General features: G+C 42.1%; 1 protein-coding gene across 1 annotated transcript in view; it reads right to left on the bottom strand.

Annotated features, from left to right (window-relative positions):
* Nucleotides 1–12,418, bottom strand: part of PDE11A (phosphodiesterase 11A) — a 105,823-nt gene extending 93,405 nt beyond the window's left edge. Inside the window, exon 1 of the mRNA XM_036386859.2 lies at nucleotides 11,530–12,418. Within this exon, the coding sequence (XP_036242752.1) occupies nucleotides 11,530–12,348 (819 nt within the window). The 5' untranslated portion in view covers nucleotides 12,349–12,418. The remainder of the gene's footprint in view (nucleotides 1–11,529) is intronic.
* Between the last annotated feature and the right edge of the window lie 267 nt (nucleotides 12,419–12,685).

The raw sequence follows: 12,685 nt of genomic DNA, 5'->3' as shown, positions 1-12,685 counted from the left end.
TTTCTCAGGGGATCAATACAAATTTACCATTACATAATCACATTCACAGAAGTCCCACATTTCTACCTCAGTTAGAAGAGTGTCAGCACAGACTGATATCTGCCATTAGTAATGTGATCATACACACACACTTCTGCTAGGCCCTGCTGCCATTTCACACCCATATTCTGTAGATGCTCACAATGTCTCTCTCAAGTAAATGGAAACTCATTTATGCCCCATTTCTGTCTGTTCAAGTATGACTGGTTATGTGGACTGGATCCAGTACAAACATATACTCAAAGAAATGCAGTCAAAACCTCAGCTCTTTCTGGAAAACTAAGTACAGGAATGTCCCTGTTCAAAAAAGGCACTGTGCAGCAATCCATTCTCTGGAACAGTAAAGCCCAAATTGCAGATCATAAAGTAACTCAAAGGAGGATGAAAACTTAAGAGGTAGTGCTGACATGACTTTTGTTCATCTTCGTGGAGCATAGTCTTCAACAGCTCTTCTATCAGCCAGAGAGGAAATTACTGCTTTTCACTGGCAGCAGCTCTGTACCTCTGTTCACCCTTCCTAAGGGTGAAGTTAGCATTGTGCTGCAGGCAATAGTTAAACCAGCTCAGATTCTCCTAACATAAGGAAACTAAGCCGTTGAACAAAATTAGGCACAACTTTTTGTTTTCAGAAGTTTAATCAATATTGGCTGTGAAATAATGCCTATATTTGACTCGTCATGAAAGCAATCCACACCGTCCTTATTTTGATTGTGATGAGCAATTCGATAATTTTTTTACTGATACTAAAAACTGACAATTTTTTTCCTTCACAAATTTTTATCTATTTCTATTTCCTTGTTGTAAATTCCAGATACTATAGAAATAGTGTCTTCTCTTCACTTTGAGACATGATATAGAAATGCTCTATTTTTACCCATTATAAAAATTAACATATACATTTGGCTACTTTATTACTTATTGCACATTTTCCAACATCTCAATCTGAAGGAACTAATACCAAATGTACCCAACAAGTTCTTTGGGAGAGCCAGAACTCCCATGATGAATGTTTTTTAATAACAGCATCAAGGGTGCAGATCTGCCTGATCTTGTGATCTTTCCAAATGCTTCTAAACACTTTTATATCAACTTCAGTAGAAGCTGAACTGTTCTGCATCATAGAGAATCCTGCCTAGAAAGATACAGTTCTTCTAAAACAGAAAAAAAGGAAAATGCAGTGCAATTATCACACAGTAGGCTTCACTAATGAATAAATTAAATATTCCTTCCAGTACTTCCTGGTAATGTCTGAACTACTATTTGGAATTAGCTGCTGTTGCTGAAATATTGATAAGATATTTTGTGCGACTGAAGACACAATCCCTGCTCTACTGATTTTGTACCAAGCAAATCAGAGTACATGGGGAGAACAATGAAACAACAACAGTGTGCCTTGAGTAGCAGTACTGTTGTTGATTGACGGACACCTAGTGGGCCTTACAAAAAAGCAAACCTTCAAGAGGCAGTTTAGCTGAAAAAACCAAACCAGCTGTTGGTCACCCCAGAAGTGAGTTGAGATTTTCTCATCTGAATACACTCCATGCATGTGCTGTATGCAGTCACTGCCTTTTCAGCAGGCCTCAAGATTAACATGAGAAGTGCTGTTTGATCAGCAGGGTGTGGTGGCACACAGGACAGGGGCTGGTGAACATGTCTGAATGAGTCACACACTGTACAGCTGGCAGGGTTAGCAACAGATGTAATGACCAGCTATGGAGCCACTGTTCCTTCATGGATGCTGTGGAGTAGCAGAGACACAAGCGGGATTAGCAGCCTGAAAATTGTTGGTATGCTCTTTAATGTACAGCTCATTCCTGCTGCTTTGCTTCTCTTTTCAGGCAGATCATGGAAGTTTTCTGTTTGTCTCTCTCCCTGGAGCCTGCACACCAGGAGGAAGCAGGATATCAGATTATATCCTCTGATGCCAGAGAACTGGATGACCTTTAGCAGAAGGGTATTGCGTCTTGGAGCCGAAACTAAAGGTACAGCAGTCGAAGAAAGCTAATGTGCTTAATTGGAAAAATGAGGCACTATTTACAAAAAACTCAGTAACTTGGTAAAAGCTGAGAATCATCAAGATGTGAAGTGAACCTACCCCTACTCTTTTGTGGAAAAGCATGCCAGAATTTCATTTGGGTGACATTTGAATAAGTGATGAGGTGAGACATATAAGTGAACAAAATAAAATGCTGTTCCTGGCAGCATTGTTATTGTTGAACCATGCAATATGCACAGAAAGCAGTGACTGGATGACCTGCATTACGTTCCAAACCACTTATCCCCACACTCTCTTCTTTCATCAGTTATTGTCATAATAGGACATACAGTATTTTTATGCAAGAACACTCATGGATTAAAGTCTTCCACTAACTGTTTAAAGAATTACTAAATACTGCTTTGGTTCTATATAATGAGTTTTCTACACAGAGATATTAAAAATGTGAAGGCTGAGGCATTTTTAAGTGGAATTTCACATCTGCCATCAAGGAAAAGTTACTCTGTAAGACAAACCCTATCCTGGCTTTAAGGATATTTATTGATTGTCAGTGTTGCCCTGTGAAAGGTGAATGAAGTAAAGACACAGAAGAGAGCAAGTTTGATCCATCCATCCAAGTGCTGGTAATCCAGTTACCTGCTCAGGAACAATGTAGTCCTGGGTTTTTGGATATATTTGAAGATTGCCAGTGAATGAGAACAGATAAATAACTTCATGGTTTTATTCTGTAGAAGACCAGATTAAGGTACAGAGAGGTTTATCTTTCCATTAGGGTTCTACAATTATATATTATCAGAATCTCAACTTTCAGCTAAAGTTTTGTCTTCTGAGCAGTTTCACCAACTGCCTTTTGGTGTTTATTTTCAGTTAAAGTTGGTAGCTCATACACTGTTAGCAAACATACAAGTTTCACTGTGTTTTTCTGGTTTTTTCAACATAGGATAACTCTTTGAACTTGAAAACGTGTCTTTACAACCTTATCAAAACTAGTCAATTTTGTGTGAGCATTATTACCATGATTTAGAACAAAAGAAAAAAGTATAACCATAACCCAAGTTAGCTAAGAATCAAATATTATAATGGAGGATGAAACCTGCTTGATAACATTTCCAGGAATTAAGTCTTCATGACAAAGCCACTTCCTCTTTCTTCAGTATCTAAGGAAAAGTGTTTAATCTAGGTGAAACGCACCAAGTGCCTCAGCCAAAGCTGACAGCTAAAAGAGAAGGATATTTTTGATTTTATTATTTGAAAACACCTTTCAAATATTTTCATGACAGAAGAGAACACTACAAAAAATACTCTATTAACAGGCCTGGCCCATTCTATTTTACCATTTACAGCACCATTTTTTTGCTTTGTTTTTTTTTTTTTTTTTTTTTTAGAAAGGGCTCTATTAGAAAAAATAACAGACAAACTTGCATCAAAATTTCCTGGATTATACTGTATTTAAGTTCCTGATTAAGTTGCATCAAAAATAAGTAATACAAGTATTATGACAGCATTGTTAACACCTGAGTATTACTGGAGTACCAAACTGCATGGGATAGACAAGTTTGAGTGAATTTATAGAAAGCCATCCTCCAAGAGCCTTTACAAAAATAAAGAAACTGAAGTTGGAAGATTTCATAACTTGATTCGCTTTCCTAATCACACTTCCTGTAAGTGTAATACATAAGCTTTTATAGAAAGAAAAAAGAGCAAGAAAGCTAAAAGAGCAATCTAAAAGACAGCAAGTTCTCTAGATTCAAAGCATGACATTAAAAAAAGCTTAATACAAATAACAAAAATTAGGGCACGCAGTCTGTTCTAGATACACTTTTCTAAAAAATCACATATGGTGCAAATTACATTGTGCATAAACAGGAAACAAAACTGAAGCAAAAAACCACTAAAGGAGATAAGGGGAAACCTTGTTGACAAGAAACTCACACACAAAACACAAGTAATAAAGCAATCTCTGACAAGACTGCCATGTCAGGACTGCTGAAGGTATTCCTGTCATCTGCCCCAAAATCCCTAAATCCCCAGAGACAAAGGCAGCAGAACAAACTAGTACCAGGCAGCAGCATTGCAAACCTAATTCTCCCAAGTAAATAAGCACAGTCCAGTTATATTGTGACTATTTATACAGTGACAGCAATATTTCTTATAGTAAAAAAATTATTGCAACAGATAGGACACATGAAACAGCTCAGCCAACTCCTATTTCTTTACTCCCAAAACAATTTTTATAAAAGGAGAGAACATTGATTTAAAAAAAATTAAGTTCCAGATTTAAAACTAAGACCATTTATAGTGTGAATTTCTACAGTGGCTTACTTTGTAAAAAAGGAAAAGGTGTTGATTTGCAACAATGCAATACTAAAACTTATTTTGGTGTTTTTTTCCCCACATATGTCAGGACTTTGGCGCTTTTTTTAGTTTGATTGGTGGGAGTGTCTCATATGACTGACTTATGAGCCCTCTTTCTGAGCACTGTTTCAGTTATTAGTTTGACAACGGGCATTAGTAAAAATGCACGTTTGTCTAATTATGACTTGCACAAAATTAATGTGAAAAAAATCAAATAGTCTTAAACAGGAAGAAAAGACTTTATAAGCAAGTCTGCAAATACGAGTGCCTAGCTAATAAGTATAATTACAACTCATGCTTCATAGTCTGAACTGATCAACAGTAGGGGTCAGAAAATATTCCTCTGTAGGACATTAGCTACATCCATCACATAGGGATTTTGTTTTCTTCCTTCAAAACAAACTCCAGAGACATCACCAATAGCACGACAGTGAGTCAAGCTGTGGCCCTTCGTACAGCAGATTCTGTGCACTTCCAGTCTGATTGTATCAGTCTTAAATAAATTGTTTACAAAGAAAAATATTTTTCCTCTAATTTTCAATATTTAGAGATGACATCTGTGGTGGTTCTCTCTCCTCTCCTGTACCAGCCCTGACTGATGCCCCACTGGGCACCAACTATAACCATGCCTATGTTCCCATCTTATTCCACCATTTCTTTGGGACAGGGCTTTGTGCTGACCTCCTAAATATTAATGATTCTTTATACAAGACATGTACACACACGTGGCTTTAGAAAGCTAATACTCCTCTGTGCAAGGAAACCAACAAGAGTCCTGTGTGTTTCAAGAGAAATCTGTGTATGGGTTTAAACCTAGCACCTGCTGGAGATTACTCAGGTGGGCAACACAGTTTCAAGTGTTACAGCTGCAGTCTTACTGTGACAAAGCAGCACTCATTTTGAAATGCACACTCTAGAGACATGAAGCTCAAACTGCACAGAGTTGCTGTTGCCCTGTTAGCACATAGCTACTGAGCCATTACTTTCATTTATTTTTCATCGTTTTCCAATAGGGCTATTTTAGAAAAGTAAAACAAATTAACTTGCATAACAATGCATGTATACTTTTTAAATTTGTTATTCTGTAGAAAAGCTATACAATAGCATATAACTGTAAATAACCAAAATGAGATATCCATTTGTTTTGAAAAATTGAAAGCCAATCGAGCAGAACATACCAAAATTATTTACCACACAAAACTACAGCTTTACTCAATCTTGTGCTTGTAACAGGAGCTCAGCTAAAATCTGAAGGGCCAAATCCTGCAGTTTTTGACTCATTCAGGTCACTGACCTGCTTTCATCAAATATATCTACTATTTTCTCATGAGGAACTATAGGCTACAGAATGTCACCAATTTCACATCTGTTCTACAAAGACATTCTAGAATGTCTGAGGCAAAAAAAAAAAAAAATTGAGAACATCTGTACTCTTCAGACAGATGGATCGGCTGAGCAATAAACCAGTTAATGTCTATCAGCTTACCAAAAGGAAAACCACCCCAGCTCTCCAAAAATTTTTCCTGCCAAAGCTCTGCAGGGCCAGCAGCCCAGGGACCTGTTGCAGGAAGGAGAGCTGGGGACTAGTGCAGACACTTGTGACAAAGAAGCCCAACTGGGGCACCCTGAGCACAGCCACTGCTGGGCCACCTACTGCTCATCCCAAATACCTCAGCATCAGATGCACGGTGAGCACACCTGGGGCAGCAAGCCCAAGGTGAGGATCCACAGAGTAATGACAGCAACCCTGGGGGCCAGGCCACTGCCTGCCTGGTGGGGGAGGCAGCCTCACCTGCTCACACAACTGTGGAGGGAAGGTGTGACTCCCCACCATGCCTGAGGGCTGCCACCAGCAGTGTACACTGCACTGCACAGCCCTGTCTGTCCTGGGGATCCACAGCAGCAGCAGCACAGGGACATGAAACAACTGAGCCTTTGCTGTTTTGTGTCCCTGGAGCCAGGAGCTCCCTCAGCCAGGAGCTCCTGCCCCTGGTGGGCATCTGCAGAGAGCTGTGGTGATGTGACCTGGGAAGGTCTTAGGATGTTGAATGCATCAGTCAGAAACTGCTCCTGGAGAAGACTTATGGAGTGAGGGAGGTGACAGGAGGTGAGAGACATCCTCAGCTGCTGCCCTGAGGACGCTCTGCCTTTCCTTCCTAGGACCTGCCTCCTGTAGAAAGATCTCTCTCCCAGGCCAGCACCGCTGTGACATGAAGGATGAAGGTCATGTTCACAGCCAGTGGGCTGCAGACATAGGGATGATTTCAACACCCCCTCACCAATTTATGGACTTGTACTTAGAATTTCAAGTTTTCCTAAATTTTGCATGATGGGCTGGACTGTCTTTTTATGCAAAGCACATCAGAACATCTTAGTCTTTACTGCTGCAGTTATTTCCTGCATTCCCCATGGCGCTTCCTAATCCTATTTAATGTACAGCACAGAAAACCTGATTTTTAATTTTTTCTATATTACATGGAAACTTTAAACACCACTGTGTATTCTGCTTGCCAGGTCTTACAATCTTTGCTCTCTTAAGAGCAACGTCTCTCCTGTTAAGAGTCAACACTGGAATTTGTTGAGCTGTTGGTGCCACTGTCTGATGCTACTGAGTAGAAGGAAGTGCTTCCCACTTGCAGAGCTGAACGTCCCAGCCCTGGGGTTTTAGTGCTTTAACTGCTCTTAGAAACTGAGAGAGATCTGCTGTTAATACTGCTGATGGCAAGCAGCTACCCTGTGTAAGGGAATGTGCCTCATGCCTCTTCTGACCTTCTGCACCCACAGGCAGCCCCACACAGGCCCCCCAGGCTCAAAGGTTTGCATCTCTGAGCAGCATCTCTGTGATGCTGTCCTGGCACAGCAGGAGACTGAATGCTCAGAGCTCCCCAGGAGGGCTTGAAAAAGACAACACCCATGCCTGTACCCAGGTACTGGAGGATGTTTAAAACCTGCAGTGAAGGGTTGTGTGTGCATTAACTATGTTACACTTGGCCTAAGCTTGAAAGAGCTAACGGGAAAGTCCTGTACAAAGAGAGCTCAATTTTACTTTCCTTGATTTCAGTTGCAGTAATGTGGTTATATTTTATTTTTGAGGAATTGAACTATATTGAAAAACAATTGGTCATATTTTACAGCACTTTCTCTAACTTACAAAACTCATGTCTTAGCGTGACTCCATTTAATATTTCTCCTCTTTGCTACATGCTTTATTAAAACATCCATCTGGTAAGCCATTTTTGTCTTTTGTCTTTTAAAGCTACTTTTAAAATTCCAAAGTTAACATAAAATGTGCAGAAACTTTATTCTGCTGACACTGGAAAATGGCAGAACACACATTTCACCACTTTCTGATATATGCTTACTATTCTAGAGGGTAATATTTTTTCCACTAGTTAGAAAGATTTGGGATGCTATTAAATTGTTTCCTAATTTTTGCACAGCTAATGGTATATCAAAAACCAAACATTACTTGCAATTTAAAATGTTTATTATTTAAATACTGCTCTAAGAGATGGAACAAAATTTAAATTATCAGTAATTTCAGCTAAACACCATGGATGTCCTATGAGAAGAATGGATGACATTAAAAATCCACAGCTTCAAATGGGAAAAAAACCTTAAATTTGAAGACAGCTTCTAAGAACTACAGGTAATGGTCTCTGTCTGTGTATTTAAAATGGGCTTAATAGTCTTCATATGTGATGATGGAAGCTACATCTATTCTCTGTCAAAAGGAGCCTCAATAGATATTTAGGCCCCAAATTCCCTTGCCAGTTAAGATCTGATTCTTCTTCCAACGTGTGTGCTCAAGATATAGTTCATTATTCCCATATGAAAAAGGAGTCAGAAATACTTCCAAAAATTTACATATGGGAGCGTCCAAGGCCTTATTTTAGAACTTAAAGTGACTGAAAGTTTGATTTACAATTCAACTGGATTAATTTCAGGAGAAACAGTTTTAGACTGGCTTCAAAATGAAAATGAAAGAAAGTATCTAATTGCTTTCCTTTTCTCAAATTCTCTGTACTGCTAACACTTGCATATCAGATCATGCATGTTGCAGCTAAAATTATAAACTTACTTTCATCAAATGACTTTGCAATGCAATAAATAAAGCTTTTAATGCCATGAATGAAATTGTGCAACTTTTGAATCAGTTATATGACATTCATTTAAACATTTCTATAAATTATTTGTCGAATTTTCTATTGCTGTGAGCCTCCAAAAGTTTATTCAGCCAAAGCTGAACTTCATCAATTAAACTACTGTGAGATCTTATATGGTCATTGTTTAGTATTAAAAGAAGTATTTATTATACAGTCCTCAATATGTGATACTAATTCCAAACCTTGTATCTATGTATGTTTATTGAATTAAGAAAGATTGTTCACAAGAGCAGATTTTGAAAGTCCACTCAACAATACTAACAATCACCTGGATTGTGGAAAAGCCCCATCTAATAATATTTTGTTTGTATTTTTTCTTCTTAGAAGAATAAATGTGTAATTGAAATAGTATGCTGCCTCTAATAAAGCCACAAGCAGTCATTTACAAATACTCCCTGAAACAATCAGGCTGGTGGGCACAGGGGACTGCCTGCATGGAACACATTACAAGACATGACAGCATTTAATTGTAATGTTGATTGCACTGAAGTACCATTAATGTCAGTCATAGCTGACAGTACAAGCAGGCAACCCAATTTGTACTCAGTGGTAGAATTCCAAATGGTATTTGATCAGGCTCTGAGAAAACAGAGATGGTTGAATAATAATAAATTTCCCAGTACAGTAAACTAACTAATTGATGATATGGAAGTATGTTTACCTATTTTAAATAAGTTTGTTAATTTAAAAAAGCAAGCAAAAGAAGTTTAAATTAATCTAGAAGTTCCTCTGACCTTGTGTAAGGCCTTTTCTTGCCAAACAGTTAGCATCAGTGTAGAAACCTTCTTCAATGGACAAAAAAATGGTGCTCTTCTGTCACCCCTTTTCTTCAGCTCCACCTGACAGAGTTTCCTGGTGGTGCTGTTTTCTATGTGACAGTTGATTAAACACTTTCATCATCAGTGGCAGAAAATAATATTATCATATTTATTAATTTTTTAAGTGCTCCATTGTGAGCAATACAATGACCTGAAATGGAACAGCTGTCACCTCTTCACGCACAGGTACCTGGGCTTCCACAGAGCTCCTTAGACCCTTCAATTAGAAATGTCTCCTTTTGATGAGGCACAATGGTAAGTGTTGCCAAGTAAGAGAAAATAAACTGCACTAACTCAGAAACATGACTGAAAGCCGGGCCCTGTTTTATTATCCAGCAAAACTTTCATTACAGTTGGAAGGTCTTAAGTTTCATTTGCACTAAAGTAAATCAAAGTAGCTCCACTGAAAGTAGGGAAGCTGCATTTGATGTAATTACAGGATGGACTTGGATTAGAACTTGCCCATCTACTGCAACTAATGTACTTAGGGCTTAAGGATACAATGAACTGTATTATTTATAATATTTAAATTGATTTTGAATAAGAGCCAGACAAAAGTATAACATAAATAGCACTGGGAATGGCAACTGGATGGATTGCTTTTCACTTTTCTCTGTGGATGAAACAGAAAATAAACTGTTCAAAGAAGCTGGACTTTTTCACAGAGAAGTGAACACAAAGTGAAGAAACACTGAAGAAAAAAATTAAAAATAAAACAATATATATCCCTAGGACTAGAAAGCAATGCCCTTTCAGTGGCATTCTCACCTCCAAAAAAAGGGTGTCTGGAGCTATCCAGAGCTTAGAAGGAGGGATCAAGTTCCTTCCTAGCCAAACTCAGATATCCTTTATCTGTTTCGCAAGTTGAGAGTATTGAGAACATACTGCTTCACCTACAGCCGCAGATATTCTGGGATTTGCGCAGTTCTACAAGTGAAAGTAACAAAATCAGATTGCAAGAAAAAGTGTATAATGCAGAAAAGGGGAAAAAAAGAAAGGAAGAAAGCCAGTTGAATTTTTTTCAAAGGTGATCCAGTACTCATTTTAGTCGAGCATTTTTACCATTCCCTTTGAAATCTGTGGGTTGGGAACCTCTGTCAGTCTGGATCTGTGAGGTGCCTAGTATTTTTCAAATACTGCTTGACAAATAAATATTCAGCCCCAAATACATATACCCTGGTTCTTCTTCTGTATTTAAAAAGCAAAAATAACCAAATCTTATTTTTTTCAAGTTTCTTCCTTGTAGTACACTGTAAAGCATCATCAGCTTTTTAATGTTTATTGTTTTTGTTATTATTTTAGATTAAAACAAGACACTGGATAATGTTTATTACTAAAATTCTTTGAGACATACATCTGCCACCTTTCTCAAGCTTACCAAGATCCTAACTGAGAAAACGTGCCACTTTGTGGTTCTTCATTTTCTCAAGAACCTTCAATTGCTGATAGTGTCTTGCACAAATAAACACTAGCAACAGACCCCCCGAAAGAGAGGTAAATTTCAAGCCAGGAAACTGAAGGCTCTGCTCTACATTGGCACATTTGGGCAAAGGCTCATCAATTTCTGCCTTGAAGCCAGAACTGCATTTTCACAATTCACACTGAAGCCTCTAAAGAAGTAAAAGGTGGGCAAAGTCTTTGCTGGAGAATAACAGGACACTGTTAGGAATGCGTTTGAGAACACGTACCATGTGGGCTGAGTGGGCATATGCAAAGGTGAAAATATATGATCTTTTAAAAGGAAAAGAGACTTTTTCAGCAGCGGAGAGCCAGGGATCACTGAGACAGAAATCTAATGACACCATCATTGGGACTGTCACGAGCATTTTTTTTAACTTTTCTTCAGGCGGTTCCAAAACGTGCTTTAGAAACACATGAAGCGCCTGTCGCTCCTGCGAAATCCGGAGCACTGCTGTGCCACTGTAGGGCCCCTTCAGCCCCATCGGCCACCCAGGCGGGGCTTCCCCTCCCGCTGTCCCCGGCGTCCCCCCGGCACTCGCCCCGCGCCCACCGCGCCATTCCCGGCCGGGCCACCCCGGGCGGGGCTGCGGGAGGGAGGAAGGGACAGCCCGGGGGGAGGGAGGGCCAGGCCACTGGGGGCTCCTCGGTCCGCGCCCTCCGCCGCTGCGGCCCGGGGAGCCTGCCCGGCTCCTACCTGGTAGGCGTCGGGAATGTTGACCGTCTCGCCGTGCTCCGCCACGTAGCCGATGATGCCCTTGCCCCAGGGCACCTGCACCTCGTTGCTGTCCTCGGTGGAGCCGCAGGGCAGCAGCGGGGTGCCGGCGTGCACGTCGAAGAACTTGGACACCAGGGTCTTCTTGCCGGCGGAGGTCCCCTCCACGAGGAAGAGGGATCCCCGGTCCGCGTCCACCATGAGGCAGACGAAGATGAGGATCTTGTAGCTGAGGCTGGTGAGGTCCAGGTCATTGGAGATGTCCTTGACCAGTTCCAGGAAGAACTGTCGCTCGTTGTGCTCCTTGAGGTAGCGCTTGTAGTCCAGGGCGGTGGGGGGGTACTGGGGCAGGCTGACGCGGGACTCCAGCAGGGCGCTGAGGATGTGCGCGGTGGTGGGGGGCAAGGAGCTGGCCTTCCGCAGCAGCGCCCGCCGCCGCACGCTGCTCAGCGGCTCCTGCGCCCGGGCGTGCACATGCTCGTCGTAGGTGAGGTTGACGTGGATGGCTTTGGAGCGGGCGAAGCTCTTCCGCAGCTCCTTCTGGGACGCTCGGCGCTGCAGCCCCCCGGGGCCAGGACCGGGGCCGGGACCGCCGGGGCCGCCCGCGCTCCCCCAGCTGCCGCCGGGGCCGTCGCTGCTCCGCCGCTCCTCCGACGGGCCGCCGGCGGGGGCGGCGGGGACGGCAGGCGCTTTAGGGAGCGAGTTCTTCCTCTGCAGCCACTTCTCCACCAGCTCCGGGTGCCCCTCTAGGAAACTTTCCACCGCCGCCACGTCGAGGCCGGCATCGCCGGCGGCTGCCATGGTGCCGGCGGCGGGGGCGGCTCAGGCCGCGGGAGCTCCCGCGCTGGCCATGCCCCGCCGCCGCCACGTGCTGCTGCCGCCGCCCCGACGGCCGCCCCGGGGCAGGGGGGATGCCGGCAGCCCCGGCGGGGGGCCGCTTCTGCCCCTTGCCCGGGCTCCTCCTCCGCGGTGCGCCTTCTCCTCGCCTTCTGCTTTCCCCCGCGACCTCCTTTCCCTGCCCACCACTCTTTATTATTAGTAGCAGTAGTATTGGTATTTTTCTAGGTATTTTTTTGTGCTTCCCGGTTTTCAGCCTTTCGCCAGCTCTGACCTCGGTTCCCGGTTCTGGGCCGCTCCC

The sequence above is a fragment of the Molothrus ater genome, chromosome 7 (assembly GCF_012460135.2).
Source record: "Molothrus ater isolate BHLD 08-10-18 breed brown headed cowbird chromosome 7, BPBGC_Mater_1.1, whole genome shotgun sequence".
Classification (NCBI taxonomy): Eukaryota; Metazoa; Chordata; class Aves; order Passeriformes; family Icteridae; genus Molothrus; species Molothrus ater.
The sequence above is the reverse complement of the archived record's forward strand: the minus strand, read 5'-3'. Positions and strand labels throughout refer to the sequence as shown.